The 18,335-nt window shown below is 36.5% G+C and overlaps 1 protein-coding gene across 6 annotated transcripts in view; it reads right to left on the bottom strand.

Moving 5' to 3' along the window:
• SBF2 (SET binding factor 2) overlaps window positions 1–18,335 on the bottom strand; it is a 230,887-nt gene that overhangs the window by 87,726 nt on the left and 124,826 nt on the right. For all 6 annotated transcript variants that reach the window (XM_030273779.4, XM_030273781.4, XM_030273784.4 and 3 more), the window contains exons 7-14: window positions 10,503–10,635; window positions 9,385–9,493; window positions 8,548–8,661; window positions 7,680–7,757; window positions 5,888–6,001; window positions 5,235–5,363; window positions 4,409–4,507; window positions 2,035–2,239 (exon numbers count right to left, since the gene is read on the bottom strand). In XM_030273779.4, coding sequence (XP_030129639.4) covers window positions 2,035–2,239; window positions 4,409–4,507; window positions 5,235–5,363; window positions 5,888–6,001; window positions 7,680–7,757; window positions 8,548–8,661; window positions 9,385–9,493; window positions 10,503–10,635 — 981 coding nt within the window. The remainder of the gene's footprint in view (window positions 1–2,034; window positions 2,240–4,408; window positions 4,508–5,234; window positions 5,364–5,887; window positions 6,002–7,679; window positions 7,758–8,547; window positions 8,662–9,384; window positions 9,494–10,502; window positions 10,636–18,335) is intronic.

Here is an 18,335-nt window from a genome sequence, read left to right as displayed (position 1 = left end):
ACTAGTTGATTCTCTTAACTGTTTGTTCTTGTCTCATACAGGCACAAAGAGATTATAACCTCTAACATACTGATGAAATACATGAAAAAACACAAAATAATAATAAAAGTGTGTGTTCTGCAGTGAGTTACACAGCCTTGCATATTTTGTAGCAGTAGATAACTATTTTTAGATGGCCATGACAAGAATTCTGCAACATGGAATACAGCTTGATAAACCTGTTCTCTTATCTAGATTCCAAATTGTTGAGATCTTATTTTCTTAATGCAGTGTTTTGCCCTGATTTTTCAAGAAAATTCAGAATGCAAGAACTAACATTCTCTTTTTCTCTATAATATCAAATAAATAGTATCTAAATTCAGGATATGACTTTCCAGTAAATAATAATGAGCTACTTCTATCCAAGGATTCTGAGACAGAGTTCAGCAGGGAGTGTAAGTGTGAAAGCTGTTCCTCAGAAAAAAAATCAGCAAATGCCAGCTTTGACACAGAAATCAGCTTATTAAAAAACCCCTTCTCTTGCAACTAGCCTTTTGAAGAAAGGCAACAGAACACAACCACATCGTCTTTAAATTTTCTCTAAGTACCAGATTCAATGATACAGTCAACAGCAAAGGCAGGTGAAGAGAGTTCATCCTCTTCTTGCATAAACCCAAAGAGAAACAGGCCTGGGCAGGGCCTCAAGAGGCCATCTAGTTCACTCTGCTGTCCCTAGACAGGATCAACTCTATTTATGTTATTTCTCATGTTTGTCTAATATGTTCCCAAAGTTCTGTGATAAGAGTGACTCCATGGCTGCACAAGAAATCCACTCAACTGCCTCACCATCCTCATTTTACCATGTCTTGCTGACAAACAACTCTATTTTTGTGCTGCAATTAAACCCATTATTTCTTATCATTACAGATTATTTTCCTTCTTTTTCTCACTGTCTCTTGTATAATTGAAGCCTGCTATTATGTGTCCCTTCAGCCTCCTATTTTTCAGTCTAAACAACTCCCCATCTTTCCTTGTAGGTCACATTCTCTGGACCACTGGTCATTCCTGTTGCTTTCTTATGGACTCCCTCCAACAGAACCAAACATGGAGACAGTGTCCAAAAATCTTCCAGTGTCCAAAAATGGACACAAACATCCAGCTGAGGTCTTACTGAGCACAATGAAAAGATTTCTCCATGGGGTTCACTGACTGCACTCCTGTTTATACATCCTACTAAGATGTTTGGCTTTTTTGCAGTAGCTTGATATAGTTGGGTCATGTTTGCCCTACAGTCATTAAAGTTCCCAAATTAATTTCTGAAGAACTTCTGCCTAGTCAGGCGAGCCTGTCTATGCAAGTGCCATACCTTATTTGAAGAAAAGCAGTAGAGAAGAACAGAATTCAATGGAGTTTTGTGGTTACATATCTAAGTTTTAAAGATGAATTTGAATTCTCATCCCATCCTTCAGAAGTTTTGCAAGCTCTGCCAACTTCATGTGCAAGTTTATTAACCACACTGGTTTATGCCACCATTCAAGCTGATGAGTACGACTATGAGAACAACTTTTCAGCTTTAAAAGGACAGGCCTACAATGTTCACATCTGCTCCTTATGCTTAAATACAGGTATATTTATTTTGAGACAGACACTGTCTTTGCTTTTTGCCTTTACATGTCTTTCACTGATATCAAAGGAGGAACTCTAATGGTTCAAAGCTTGGTTCAGCCAGTGCCGCAAGTAACCTATGGTGATATTTAACAGGCCTAGCTGAGTACAATATCTAGTTTAGTTGTTCAACTTAGTATCTAATTCAGATCAAATCCACTTTTGCTGTTAGCAGCTAACACCCCTCACTCTCTGGATGTTTGACTTCTTGCTAAAGGCAGATAAAAAAGGACTTTTAAAATTGCAAAGGCAAACATTGGAGTCTACACACCAGAGCTTGCCACGATCACTAAAAACACAACATGAACACGAAACTGGGAGCAGCACGTTGCAGCCACGCTATCCATCCATGAGAACCGAGTAGGACAGGGCCCAAATGAACAAACATACCCACAGGGGGACCTGCTGGCACCACGCACTTCTTGTCCCCACGGGTGGCAGGGGGGGCCCCCTGGGCGCGGGCCAGCCCCTCCTGCAGCAGCTCCTGCACGCGGCCCTCGTTGATGCGCGGGAAGGGCAGGATGTGGACGCGCAGGTGCGAGCCCTCCGTGGGCCGCGGCACCTTCTGGAACGCCATGTGGGGATTGGGGTTCTCCTGCAGGTCAACAGCAAAAGGTCATCACAAAATCCATCATGAAATGTTACCAGCTGTCTCACCTAATTTTGCTGTTGTTTGGAGAATCTCCCGTACATGAAAGATTAAGAAGTCAAATATCTAATGCAGATGATTAATGAAATGTTTCATAGTCATATCATCCTTGACTCATTAACTTTACTAATTTCAACTTCCTTAAAGGCTTTTATAAAATTATTTTTGTCAACGTGCAAAATTCAAAACAAGTGCAAACGAAAATCCCTGCTTAACTTAGGCTGATTTTATGCAAATTAATGAATATTAAGGACTTGAATATAAATTGGTGTAACAGTCAAGCTTTTCATTAGAGAGACTATCTACCACCATGCATAGGATCACAGCTCACATGTCCAGGACTGTAGTAGTCAAACAAAATGGGGTATTTTCATCTCTTCATTCATTTATTTTGGGGTACCATTAATCACATCTGAATTTACTGCTGTCCAATTTGACTCTATGCTGTTACTCATTTCTGGCTACATACCACTGCCAAAGAGTGCCATCCATCAATGAGGGCTCTCTTGTAAATACACAATAAGTTTGGAAGAAAACTTGTAAACAGGAGCTTAATACAGTTGTTTACAGGAGCAAAAGGCAACAAGGAGATCAAGTGCATCAACTTGAGAAACAGCAAACAAAATAGAACAGCTACTTAGCCACATGCATTCTTTGCAAAGGAAACTTTAATGGAACAAGCCAAAAATCCAGGGGTATGAGAGCAGCAGATGCCAGGGGAAACAAGAGAGAGAAAGAGAATACACTCTCAGGAAGGGGTAACAGAGGGCAGAAAACACCAAAAAAGGAGAGTAACTGCTCCAAAATCCATTTCAGTGAGAGGAGAGATTCAGAGGAAACACACAGTAAAAGTTACTTTTATTTTGGATATCACAAATGTCATGTCAGATGTGCTTGGGATTGTCCACCTGTACCAGCAAGACTCATGCAAACATTATCTCTCCCCAATAGACCTTGTCTCTCGCTTGTATCTATCTGTCACAGCTACAATAGTATGATTATTAGAACTGTGAAACAAGTCTGTTTAAAATCAGGCAGCTCTAGGCACAGCTTAAGCAGTGTTCCTCAACACCTGTGTTCAGTCAAAGACAGGTGCATGCACAAACCACCAGAAATCTGACTTCTCAATGCACAAAGCCATTGACTTACTAAACACCAGAGTGGGCTCCTGTGAAGTCATTGACTAAGTGGCAGTGAAGGAGCAGGTCAGACACACTGACATAAATTAATCTTATCATCAGAAAAGACACACAGAACACAAAAGAAACCCCAGAACTTAGCAGCATTTGGTAGTTCTTGTGGGGTTTTTTTTAGAACTGTAGAAGTAAACCACAGTTTTGGGGAAGTGGGATGTAGAAAAGAAAGGGTGACAAAGGTGTCAGCTGATGGTGTGTTAGATAATGCTCTGTGGAGTCTGAATAACCGCAGAAGTGTGAAGGGGAGGGAGATCAGTCTTTGCCAAAAAAGCTCACAAACCTCAAAGCAAACAAAAAATCTAAAACCCACAAACAAAAAAAAAAAATCTCAGAACCAGTTAATGGAGTGGTAAGAGACTATAAAAGCATTATGTAAAATAAACATGATATGAAGGCAAAAATTAAACTGGAAATGGAGTGGTGTAAAAACCAGGCTGTAAAACATGAAATAATGCCTGCTGAGCATGCAAACCAGGGTGACTGGATCACACAGTAGAAAAGAACTATTGAAAGTACACATTATGTCACATTGTATAATATATATATTATATATATTATTTAATAAACATTATAAACGTATAATTTTCTTATGGAAAACTGTTAAGAGGCAAAAAAAGAGATGCATTTGGCATGGATAGGTTCCAGCAGAGAAAACAGCAGTTTATAGACCTTATGTGAATGCACAAAAAAAAAAAAGTTAAGTAGTTGGACCTACATATAAATCAATATTAGCATTAATAAATCAATGGCATTATATTGAATTTCCTTTGCATGCACAAATGTAATGATCTTTTAATTTTGCCATAATGCTACCACAAGCAGTCACTTCCATTTTCTGGACACTGGATCAATCTGAGAAATCAGATTTTCCAATGTTACCATCTCAACTCTACAGATGCAGCAGGTACAGTCAACTTACATTTTTGAAGAGCTGTTCTGCAAGTTCTCTAACATGCTTTATCATTTTTGGTGGATTGCCCTCTTCAGCTTTAATTCTTTCGACTTCAAAGGCCACCAACTTTTTGAAAAGAAGAAAGAATAAAAATGTTGATAATTCAACTAAAAAAAATTATTTCTTAATTAAGTTATGAAATGTTAATCTTAAATTGAAAACAAGGAAAGAAAGTTGAACACTGCAAAATGTGTGATGTCATCGCTCTGGAACATGAGACATTTTTGTTGCATTAGCAGCATTTGTTACCAGACAGAAAGTGCCTATACCACTCCTTTCACATTTCTATACCTCAACCAAATTTCTCATAGGTACTACTACTACTACACAGAATTAATATCACACTCATTTTTACTCTACATTCAATACAAAACCAACCCAGTAAAAACTATGGCATTGCTTTTTAAATGAACGATTTTTTGTCTCAGTTTCCACTGTTGAGTATGTATTTAATGTAATATTTCTCTATGAGGTTGTTAAATTTCAGAGAATCTAATTAAATTATTGAAAATAATTCTGTACTAGCAAATGCAATGTATTATGAAGCTACAGATATGACAATAGGAACAGCATTACCAAAATTTATACAACTATTTAATTCATACATATGAGGGGGCATAATTTTATGGAAGTAAGCTAGAAATATCTCCTTAGCAGAAAATTAGAGTTGAGATGATTAGTATAAACATGATATAATAAACATTGGGGATTCAGAAGCATTCCAGTAGTTTTTCCCATGCTGAAATATCACAGTAAATTGTAATGTACTTGGGAACACAGAAACAGTTTTCACCTCATCAAAAAGATCACAGGTTCTGAAGGGAGGACCCCTCTCTGACACAAAGCCAGCAAATGCCATTCCATTGAGGACCTTGGTTAGAAAGTCATTCTCAATTAAGCCTCGCTGGCCCAAGAAGGCCGCCTGCAACCAAGAGAGAAAAAAAACGCACCTTCTTTAATCAGCATCAAACTTACAATTACAAGTAACTGTTATATATTAGTTAAACATTTTCACCAGCCTGTCAGCTTATACTAGTATGTGGTACTTTCTAATTAATTTTTTTACTATACATAGTATCTTTTTATACCTAAAAAGTTGAAATTTGATGCACACATTTTTTAAATCTCACAGGTAATAAAATAGAAAACTAGTACCTTCAAGCAATGTGTTATTAAATACAGAGGTTTTCAAAATTCCACAGTGATTCCTCAAATGTTTATTTGTATTAAATTTCAATGTTAACTTTGTTGTACATTTCTGTCCTGTCCCTGCAATTAGTCCCACCAAAAAACACTGATACTGTGCTATGCCAAAATGATGTGCTTATCACATGTAGATAATTTTATTTACATTTTTAAACTTCATCGCTTGTTCAAAAGACAGACTTGTGGGAATAACATGGCACAAAGGAACACCATAAATACACATAACTGTTCCTCCTTTACCTTGTGGAAGTGAATGACAGGTTCAGCATGAATTCTGATCAGCTGAAGACACGACCTGTATCCTTGGAAAAGCTGTGCAAAAAGCCTTAGGAAGATTGCTCTCACTTCTTTGTCCTGCAAGCAGGAATTGAATATGTTGTCAAAATGGTCTAGCATCCTAAATTTCTCCACACTTGGTATGAATCTATAGAAATACACACATATATATGCTATAGCTTCATGAGTGTAGCAGTGCAGCACATGAAGCAGAGACATTTGTACAGGGATGAGGGTGTCTCATAGCATGGTTGGGGTTGGAAGGGACCTTAAAGGCCACCCCAGGTTTCCCTACCCTGTCCCAGCTGGCTATGGCAGATTCTGCACACAGCCACCCTTCAGCCCTGCTGGTCTTTGCTATGCCTGCAGCAAGGCTCTGGGCAAAGCCGGGGGGCTCAGGGGTGGTCATGTCCTGAACCACACACATGAGCTGCCATGAGATAAATCTGATGTGAAATAAAGGAAAAAGGCTATTTTAGCCTGGATTTATTCCCTAAAATAAGTATGGCTTTGAAGCACTCCACAGGCAGTGTCTTCAGAGTGGGTAGGGGCAGCAGGGAGGAGCCCAAGGTGGCTTTGCTGCTGCTGCTGGAGAAGCCAGGCTTGGAGCATCCCACCCCAGGCACCAGCTGCTCCAGGTTTGCCCAGCCACCTGCCTGGGACTCTTCCAACTCACATCTTCACTTGCCAACCCTCTGACACCAAAACGAGCCAGAGCTACTTCAAAAAGTTTAAAATAGTATGGCTTTAAAGTCCTGGTTTATTTATTTGAGTAAGAGTATTTACACACACACCATCAGATGAATGAAAATGATGTCACAGCTGGGGCAGTGACATCTCCACCTGGCCAGATGCCACTAAAGACTGACATCAAATCCTGGGCCACCCTATTACTTTATCTCAGCAGCCATGTCAAAAAACCTGAGGTCACAAAAATTCCTTTATTACCTCAGGTTTTATGGTGCTATGTTACAAACTCTAATTGTAAATACTACACACAGCAAAGAATATTTACTATCAGATAACCAGCTGATCAGTTAAGCAACAACCAAATTAAGTAAATTATAGCCTGCAATCTTTTTTAAGGAGAAAAGTAATACATAAGATTATATAAAGCTGGAATATATTATTGGGGTGTTTTACTAGATGGCTGTTTATTCTGCACTGGAACATGATCCATGTTGTGTATTTTTAACTTAAATTTTGTATGGCTCACTTTAATGACAGATTTGCTCATTTTCTGCTGCTCCCTAGGATTTTAACAGGCACATTTGTACCCTTTTTTGACTACTTGAAAATATGGTAATTTCTTCCAAATTTAACAAAACCCTTATTTTGATACAAAATTATATTAATTTAAAACCTCCCTATTCAAAGGGAGATCTTAGCTGAATTCTTCCATTAGTTTAGATGAAGTCTGGATGACATTCCCTGTCTTTAGTTATGAAAAATCTCAATCTCAAAGCCAGAAATAAGTACAACAATTATATTGTAACACCTAAGAGTTTCACATTTTCAAGTATATCTATATAAAAAAAACCCCAGTGTGTTCTTAAATTGAACTGGCTTTTGGATTTTATAAAGCTTCTAACCCATCAGAATGCTATTAGAGGGAAAAATGTATTTCTTTGCTCCATCAATAATACTATAAATATATGGAAAAGCAAACATAAATTCTTAGAAGGAAGCTAGTCTAAAATGTCAACAGTTTTCCACTTATGAAAGTCAGACACAGAAAATAACACAGGAGTCTTACCAGCATTTTTGAGTGCGATAAAGCTGTTCGTGGGGGAGGGAATGCATAATCTGCTGTTTCCAAATCAGGATGCAAAACCTAGAGAATTTTGAAAACATAAATCTTTTTCCTTCATTTTGCTGTGAAAAAGGTTTTTTTTCTTTCCCAAATTAATATTCATTGATATTGAGTACCTCCAGTAAACAAATGGAGTTAAATTGTGAAAACTGCATGGAAATAAAGATGGAATTAACTTTTCAGCTTCAGGTTTCTATATGTGAGTTAGTTATTAAAAACTCCTATCACAGTCCACAAAACTGATCAATACTATTAGGGATTTTAGAGTCAATTCAGCTGAAACAGATTAACAGACTAAAAATTCTTCTGCTTAAGACAAGATTTGCTCAGAAGCCTCCAAAAACGGTGATTTCTATTTTATTACAATGATATCAAAAAGACAAATTGAAGTGCTTTTAATGGCGATTCCCTAATGTAAAATCCATCATTCCTAAATTCTGAAACAGGGGCATCACACAAATAAAATTTGAAGTGTTATTAATCTGTTAAATGTCAAGAAAATGTACAGTTGAAATGAATTTATAAACACAGAGAGGCAGCTGAACTGAGTAGTAATAATACTGCTCACCTTTTATTAAAAATCATTATAAAGGAAAAATCTCCTTGTCTTGAACAGTGAAAAGACATTTTAGATTTCCATTACTGATTATATTATTGAACTACAGAGAATAAGCTCTTCTAAAAACATGAATGTTGCATAAATTATTCTATTAAATCTCATTTCCAGTGTGCTTGAAAGCTTAATACTCAATTTTTTCATTCTTTACAAATAGCTGAGAGGGTGAAAAGTGGGGATTTTATCTAAACATACCAGGGAAAGTGCCATTTGAGTCTGGTGTAGCAGTGGCTCTGGCAGCTGGGACAGATGAATACATTCAGGAATTTTAATTGTTCCTCCATCTAGGTCTGCTATGATTACATCTAACTGTAAGGGACAAATAGTAGAAGTGCATACAGTGAGCATAGCTTAAAAAAATACAACAGTTCAAATTTCTGCACAATGATCTGTACATAAGTTTAAAAAAACAAATTAAAACAGTACCAACTTTAATGTACAGAATGTTTTTGATACAGGAAATACTCCAAATACTTTCTATTACTGAATCTAGCCCTGAAAAAATGAAATTAAACCAAAGAAAATGAAATTAGGCAAAACTTTCAAAAGTGACTTTTGTTTCTGGATGTTCCAGGTCTGTGTTCAGAGACATGAGATATCTAATAAGCTATTTGAAAAGGAAGACAATGAGGGCAACTAGAAGTAAAATTTCATGTTTCAAAGGTCTTTTTGCAACCCTGGGTCAGTTTCTCCAAGCACATACTTTAAAAGGGTAAAATAAAACCATTGAGAATACACTTGAAAATTCTACGTGAATTGCTCAAACTGAAGAGAAATAGATGACAAAGCCAGAAATGGATCCATTCTTTCCCCTCCTGCACAAGAATCAAATAATTTCCCTCTACTTTACAGTAGAGGGGAAAAAAAAAAAAAAGCTTTTTCTCTTTTTATCTTCTCCTGACTTTCTTGCCTCGCTTTCTTACAGCAATATTTGAAGCTATGTGGGTTATTCACATAAAGTCCTCCAAAGCCCTCAGGAGGGCTCTGGACAGCAGGGCAGGCTCTGAGGCTGGCAGTGGCAGCAATACTCACCAGCTCGTGGATGTCATTGCGAAAGACAGAATGGACCCCAATGATGAAAGGGGTTGGGGAGCTGAGAACCTCCAGCAGCTGGGCAGGAAGAATTGGGATATAGGGATAACTGTGAAAAGAATAAGTAAAACAGAATAAAAGCTTCTTTCACATAAAGCAACTTTTTTTCTTTAAAAAATCTTCCTGTTAGTAGTCTGGGACACCGAAGTTATAAACAATACATTCATTTTAAAAACATGATTCTTTTTTGGCCATATACCTGTACTTCAACTTTTTGCAAAATATCATTAATAAGAAGAGTCTAAAGAAAATATTTTGTTTTCATCTTGAAATGACAACTAAACATAATGCATAGAGCACTATTTTAGGCATTGTATACTTGGTTTGACAATTTTAAAAACTTGGTGTGTTCATCAAAACAACATCAAGAGCTGGATCTAAATTGATCAATGAATTTCTACACCTTATTTATAGTAATTAAAAGTTTACATTCATTATTAGTTAAACATTAGAAACGTATTCCAAAACTCAATTTCCAGTTCTTCCTTCTTATTGTCTATTATAATGAAACCAATCTCTGAAATATTTTAAATAAAACAAGCTATTAAAATACAAGCATAGTTTGAAGGGGGTGAGTCAGAATTAGATGTTTTCTTCTTAAAAAAAGCAAGCTGATTGACATTAAGTTTTCCATTTCAAAATTCTGGATCCACCTGTGGCTTTTGAGAGAGGATCAGTTTGTTGACCTAAATTCAATCACTGGTGGATATTTGTCAGTGACATAAATCTGAAACACACTAATGTAGCTGCTATCTTTGAGCCCCAGAATCTTCTGGATTGTGAGCAGTGATTCTACCCTACATTTGCATGTGGAATTTCTCCCTTAATTGTTTCCACTGCCACCATGCAACCAGATTTTTATTAATGATGTGTACACACCAGGACTTGCATAATTAATAGCTTCGCTTGTTTTACCAACTACAGCACAACTCCTTTTGTTTGGGACAAACAAAAAAATACAAGTAATTTGTTTTTGTAATAGACTGTATTTGTAATGAAAGTTACAAAATTAGTTATAAAATTATTTAATGAGTTCAAGGAATCAAAACTTAACTCACCTGTATTTGAGGGGAAACATCAAAGACTCCAGAGCCCGACAGGCATCACTGAGCCTTTGAAAACTTGCTGAATGAAACAGAACCTTATTTTCTGTAAGCACGGCACAAAATAAGCTGAGTACATTTTGGATTCCTTAAAAAAAATAAGAAAGAATTGTAATAATATGCCAAAAAAACCTCAAAATTACATTAAAGTGTTCCATTTTCTGGAGGGATTTTCAAAAAGCATATGATAAACACATAAATTGCCAAGTTCCAAGTTTTTCTACCTTTTATTTGACTAGTGCAGCTTCTGTTTTTCAGCTTGCTATAATACTATCTGAATGTATTTCTACATTTCAGCTATACTGTATTACATCTCCCTTTCAATACCACTTGCAAGGATTTCCACATCTCAGCACAAATCCCAGCAGTGCTTAATAATGACTTCAAGCAGTATTATGTGCATCTTCCCCATGGCCTTTTGTGTATCTAGTACTCAATTCTAGTCACTGATCCAGGCTTAACTTCTAAACCTCTCTGTAACTCCAAGCAGGGGGAAAAAAAATAAAATCATACTGCCAAGTTCCAAAGAAAATGAAAAGATTCCTAGTGAACACATTCATAGCTTATCCATGGAGATCATTCTAGGAGTCAAGAGGTTAAAAGAGGGCAGTAAGAGTGTATTCATCATTAGAAAGATACTTAAAGGAAGTTCTGAATGTTTTAAAAAGTCCCAATAGATTTAGGGTAACACTCATGAATCAGATGATGGGATGCTTTTGGGGCTTTTTTAAGACAGTGCAATTTACCTAAGAGACAAAGCCATGTGCTTGCAGGGAAAACCAAAAATATATTTCCTTTAGAAAAAAAGTCCCATCCTGAGAAGCAGACATGCCTGACACATGTAAGATATGCTGAAATTTATGAAATTTCCTGAAATATGCTGGAATGCATGATGGTTCCCTGAGGACATGGCTTGTGTTATCAGTAAGACAGCCTGTATTACCTTCCCAAAGCTACTGCTTATCTAGTGTCCCCAAAAAGAAGTGTGACTGTGGAGAGCCACTATATTCACATGATAATTAACACTTTGGTTTTAAAGTAATTTTTTTATTACATGTTTTGATAAATCTTTTTTCTTCCATGATGTATGCAGATTTTCTTGGCTGAAGTAAAGCTCAGTTCATAAACACAGTGGGACAAAAATTTGGAGAGGGTTGTTTAGGAAAAGAAGAATTAATTTTTAGGATGTAAAAATCAAACCACAAAATAACAGCTTGTGCTTCCAAACTCCATTCTCCAAGAGTCCCATAGAATTCACACAACCAAAGGCAGAGGCTTAAGAGGACTGAGGATAGAGGGCTTTTCTACAAGGCTGAGTGAATTACTGCTGCAAATGTTTGATATTATTGTCAGTGGCACAATTAATATAGTGATAATAGAAAACAAACTGCATTGTAACACACAAGGTGAGGATGACAATAAAAAGTCCAATTTGTTTTCTCATGTGAATGAAACTGAATCCAGCAGTGAATGGTTAGAAGGGAACTGGAAATAGTGTCCTCTGATCACAAGGTTAGAAATTGCTGCCTGCTTGAAAAAAATCTCAGTAAAAAGTTAAAAAGTCAAACTGCCCCTCTTATGCAAAATCACCCTTCTTCCTTTCCCAGAAAATTTTAAAAAATATTTTGGAATATGCTTTATGTTTTAAACTAAGTTTTTGTTTTCACCTGGCATTCTCACTCCATTTTATTCCTCACCAAATATCTTAAGACATCTATGAATACATTTTTCTTTTAAACATCTGACAATTTTTTCCTACAATCAGAAAGATCCTCAAACAGTGCCCTAAAAACCTATAATGTTTTGGCAGGTATTAGTAAGGAAAATAATCCCAAATACCCTCACAAATATTCAAAACATTCGATACAATGAAATACTCCAAAAAGTCCTTCCTGTCATCAAAATACCTACAATAGAAAATTCTTGAAAGAGATGGTTTTCCAGTCTGCACACCTTAAAATCCAAACCTGAGTTCTGAAAAGTCAGAGTTCTAAAATACTTCCTGGATGTCATTGACTAAAACCTTTGTTTTGGAAAGAATTAGAACATTCATTTACTGATGTAGAAGACACAATTGAAATCATGCTGTGAAAAAAAACTAGCCTTTTTAGCTCTATGTTATTATTTTGCTGTGAATTATGATGATTCAAGAGTCTAGGAGGAGTATTTTAATTCTAACACCTTTGAAAGTCATAAAACTTAATCAGCATTTTTAATTTCAAATCTCTTCTGAATGCAGGCTTCCTCATCAGACACCAAAACAATACTCAATTCTCCAGAGTACATAATAACTGAACACTCCAGCAAAAATTTTACTAACAAAAATATAAATGAAGAGGAAACAAGAACTTTGCTTATGTATAAAGAGGACATCTGTAAGTGCTTCACAGCATTTGAACCCAGTGGTTGTAGATCACAGCCTCCCTTAGGGACTAGTAAAATGATACACTTTTGAATAAATAATAAAGGTAATCTTCATGTTCCTGTGTAATGTTAAACTGTATATCTGTCTGATTATTATCACTTTTTACCACTGTAAGAAATGGATTTTGTCAGCATCTTCATTTTGTCAGCATCTTTTACAGAAAGTTCTGGATGCCAGTCAGTGGAACATGAAGTTTATTGAAATTACTCAGCAGCAATGGTATGGTTTGTGAGGCTTTCAAAGTTTCACTAGGGAAATTAAGTCTGGTTTTGCTGCATTTTAGTGGCCACAGATAAAGCTTCAGTTTGTACTCCACAAAGGCATTTGTCAGTGTATCTTAATCAGCACCAATATAAGTTGATATTTAAATTACTGCTTTCAGCAACTACTTCCCACAACTTGATGTCCCATAGCAGAACACAAACTGCAAACATGTTTTCACTGCATTCTGGGACTTGGTCTCCCAGATGTTCACTACACCCTAACTGGCCATGGAAGGTGAATTTGTAATGTTTACTGCGATATGAATGCACCTGATGTAGCCCCAGCTGTGCTGTGTTAGAAAAAAAACCACTGCTTTACTTGCAGAACCTATGGAAGAGACCAAACTTGAGAGCATCTAACACACTTGGGCAATAAAACCCAGGCTAAACACTTCCACTGACTGAAAAGCTTGTAGAGCCCACACAGCTTCTTTGACCAGTGTCTTCCTTCTTTTTCCCTCTTTCTTTCCTTTTTCTTTCTCTAAATGCTTTGTAAGCAATACAGAAAAATATAAAAAACATAATATAAATGAAATTAAGTGTGCAATACAGACAGCTAACCTGGAATTTTCTTGTTTTCAAGAAGACAGCCACTAACTCAATACAAAATTACTGCTCCACATGTATTCTGAAATGCATCTTCTCAGGAATATCAGCAGTGAACTGACTGTGAGGGAGACCTTTGTCTGATAGAATCAAACAAATTATAAACAGTAGGACTTCTGATTACTTTCCTTTTCTAAACCATTGAAACCATTGATTAAATTGTTCGAGGAAGCCACCAAGGTGTTGTTCTAAGCCTCCCAAGTTGTTTACTGAAAACAAACCATTCCAAGTGACAGCCTGAGCCCAGTTTCCTCGTGCTGCAGGACACAATCCTGGCTGTCTGTAACCTTGAACCCTCTGCTGCTCTGCAGACTCCACACTACATCCGATGCTCATTTGTCAGGGCATAAATAGACAACATGAAAAACAACAAACAAGTTGATTTTTACAGATTACCCCTTTGCAGTCTACAGACAGACATCCTGTAAAATATTATACATACGCTGGAAAATTTTGAATGGAGGCTTCCTGACCTTCACTGTTTTCAAGTATTTAAAGAATCTGTAATTTGTACTAAATTATCTGACATCCTACATCAACAAATGTATCATTCTGCCTGCTTCCTGTTGTTCTAGAATTTAAGTACTTATTTAAGCATGATTAAAAAAAACACCAAACACAAAGTCTACTTGACAAGTTACTGTCTTCCATATAGCATGGAATCAAAATTATTACCACTTCTTCAGGCTTTTGTTGAAAGTTATAAACATGGATTCAGAAACTCACCTAATTGAATACATTATTATGCCAATATGCCATTCTTGAATTACTGGACACAAGAAAAAGCTTAATAGACAAAATAATCCATAACTTAGCCAGACTAATCCAGGAAATGGGTCAACAAAGCCTGAAAAGCCTTTCTGAAAGGCCACTGAAGACTGCATAGTACAAGTTCTGTGCCAGGCAGTGTCAAGCTCTAAAGATAACTAGGAAAAGAGTAGAGAAAAACAAAACTCTTTTCATATTTATTTTTAGATGTGGCTGCATAACTCTGCTAATGACCAAAATACAAGCTTAACTAGTAAATAAGAGACAACAACTGTACTCAACACTCACATAGGTAATCTGCTAAACTACATTATTTGTCAACCCAAAAATCCCACAGTATCTGCAATCAGCTACACGGAGTGAAACCCAAATGGCTGCTATGTCACTCAGCTCAGGATCAATGTGCATTTAGGGAAGCATGCAGGTCTGGTATTAGAGCAGGACTGCATCCTCCATGGCTGAATCACAGCCAAGCTTGCTCACAAATGCGGGAGCAATCTGGCTGTGCCTGCAGAGAGCTTTGGGAGGGTTAATTTATGCTGCTTTTGGCTGGCAACACAGAGGACATGAGTCAGATGAGAACCCCAAGAGATCAACTTATTTGGGCTTTGTCAAACTCAAGAGGAAGAGAAGCAATCCCTACATCATGGAGCCTTCAGCTGAGACTTACTCAAAGAATCCAGCATTTCGTGAATTCATCCCCAGTTCTGAGCCCACAGAAGGAAACATTGATGTGACATGCACTACTGAATCCAACCTCCATTTTTAGAGATGCATTTCTGGTTTGGGAACTGAACTGAAGGCAATTCAGAATCTGAACAATGAATTCTGCATGTTCTTTGTAAGAAGGGTGGAATGAAGGCTTCCCTACCAACCAGCATGTGGGAGGGGTGCGAAGAGGAAACAGGGGGACTGTATAGAGAGATTCTGGTATAAACACCACAAAAGCCAACTGATCATGAAAAGCTACCAAAAAGACTGTGAAAATGAGGAGATACATATAAAAAAAGATGTCTTCAGCTGATGGTTAAATATTCCTCCAGCTATCACTCCCCCAAAGTTCAACAGTATCCACTCTGTGCTGTCTACACTGAGCCAAGCAGATGGTTGTTCTCCAAACCCTAAATCACACAGGCACAAAGAAACAGGGATTAAGCACAGCATATGATCTGCTCAGAAAACAGTCGGTCTGTCTGTCATTTGCATGTTGATATCACTCCATTATTGCCAATTTCCTTAAATCCCTCTCCAGACCTACTTAAAGAAGCAGCAAAAGCCCTCTGGCTTTCTTGAGCCTCCAAACACAACTCTGCCAATACCTTGAGTGAACACGATCACTAATGTATTATTTTTCTAGAGACAATGATAAAGCTGAATACAATGTTTAATAGAAGGTTTAGATAATAAGGTTTTCATCCCTGAAAAAGATAAGTGCAATACCATTTCTTATACGTATTTTAAAGCTTTACATACCCAAAGGGAGATTGATAAACTCAAGATTAATATGATTGTGTTAAGTGACTTTTCTCGACAAAGCAGAAAAGACATAGGAAGGTAAACCAGACAAATAACCCTTTCATATACAGAAAGTATTCACTAGCAGGGAGGTAAATGACAATTTCATGTGAAGGCAGTAAGTAGAATTACACAAATATACAAACAACCTACATTACCAGTTAAAAGTTTGCCACTGATTCTGTGTCTGGCCCATGTAAACAGCTGATGTTTGAGATGCGCTACAAAAACCAATTTATTTAAGGAGAAGAATCTTCATAGAAATCAGATATGAGACTAAATTTTTTTGTCCTAGAGGGAGGGTAGGAAGCACTATTTCTAAATATTGAACTGTTAAACATCAAATTAAACCAGAAGGTTTTGTTCCCCTACTGTGTTTCTCCATATGCATGCAGGTGTTAAGATTTGAGTAATAGTCTACTCTGCTGAAATATGGCTTCATTTTTTGTCTGATTTCACATCTCATCTTCTACTTAGTTATTTAGTTATCTAGAAAGGTAATTAAAATAGGAAGCTATTTGTTTTGGATATTAATCCCATAAATATCTATAATTTCAAAATCATAAGTAAACAGTAATCCTGTATAATTACTAGGATAATTAGTACACTAGTAATCTGTGTACTAATTGTAAATTACCTGGATAATTACTAATATCAGCACACAGAATTTCTGTGTAACCCTCACAGGCCCACACTAACAGAAACTCAATGAAATTCTGTAAAAGAATTTTGAGTGGACTGGGATAATGGATACCCACTAATGAATTGAAATGCTGGCCAATTTCCATGAGTAGAGGTGGGAGAGTGCTACTGAAAGAGTCCCAAGTTTCTGGAAATTTTTACAGGTGAATTTCTTTCATTCATTCTTTAGAATTGTCCTTTCAAGAAAGAGGATTTTATTGTTTGAACCAGACATTTTCTGAAACCTTTTTTTCCCCACATACATCAAAAGATACGTCATAAAAATAAGCACACACTATAAAAATTATCTATAGCAGTTTGATTAGTCAAAATTGTCTCTTTGTATCCTGATGGCAAATCTAAAATTGAGATTTGAGAAATTATTTGCAACTGCTGATGCATTTAAGTAATCAAATCCAGAGCAGTTTACCATCCCTCCAAATTGATTCATAGATGGTAGAACGTAAAGGAGGATTCTGTTCAGCCACCAACGGACATTTTAAAATTCAGAAGGATTACAGGATTAAAACTTCTTGAACAACCTGATTTATTTTTAAGATTTTGTAATTTGTCTGTATTCACTTAAAGCAGAAAAAGTCTTTTTTGACAAAGCAATTCAGAGTGAAGGTAATACCAGTAGGATCCCTAGAAAGTAAATATCTAAGAATGAGAAGAATATTGTCTGTCTTGAACTGTACACAGGAAAAATGGTCAAGGATACACAAGGAACTGCAAACATACCTGTTTTCTGTCTAGGAACTACAAAGTCTTTCTCAAGGAACATTACTACAGAAGCATTATATGAACATAACCGAATAAATGCCAAGCCAACAAGAACAGATGTGGCTGATCAGGATATTCTGTAAGAGCAATCTTCAGCCACTGTTGGCCGATATTCATGGATCATTAAAGGACAAATATTCAACTGAAGAAACTGTGAAACAGCGTAACCATGGAAAAATTTTTAAATCACTTTATTTTCTTTAAGGATCATGCTTGGATTCTCTTGAAAACATTTATGAAATTTTTTTAATTCTTTGTCAAATTCTCTGAGATTTACCTGACCTCCCAAGACAGGGATACTTCAGCCCAAAATGCAGCTAAAGAGAAAAACTTTTAAATGTGAATTTACAAGACTGAATATACGGAAATAAAGGTCTACAGAAATGTTTTTCTTTTCCTTCTCACAACAAGTATTAACACCAAAGTTTGGAAATTGCAGTTTTGAAAGTTCTTGTGATTTGACAACTACCAAGGCTGCTTCAGAATATTGATAAAAGTTCTGCCTGCACTCATACCAGCAAAAATAGAAAGAAAAGCCATCTGTTCCCAGCAGGATCCCTTTCAGTATTTTCTATGAGCAGAGACAAGCTTCTTTTGCATCTTTCTGAAATTTGCTTGTCTATTTATTAGACATTTGCTTTTTGGAGCTTATATTTTGCTCATCTCTGAAAAACTATAATTAGTTTACACTCTTCTGGGATGTGTTTTCTTAAATCCTGCTGTAAATAGAAAATATCTCTCTCCTCA

Source organism: Taeniopygia guttata, chromosome 5 (assembly GCF_048771995.1).
Source record: "Taeniopygia guttata chromosome 5, bTaeGut7.mat, whole genome shotgun sequence".
In the NCBI taxonomy this organism is placed as follows: domain Eukaryota; kingdom Metazoa; phylum Chordata; class Aves; order Passeriformes; family Estrildidae; genus Taeniopygia; species Taeniopygia guttata.
Note: the sequence above shows the minus strand (reverse complement) of the source record. Positions and strands in the feature narration are given on the sequence as shown.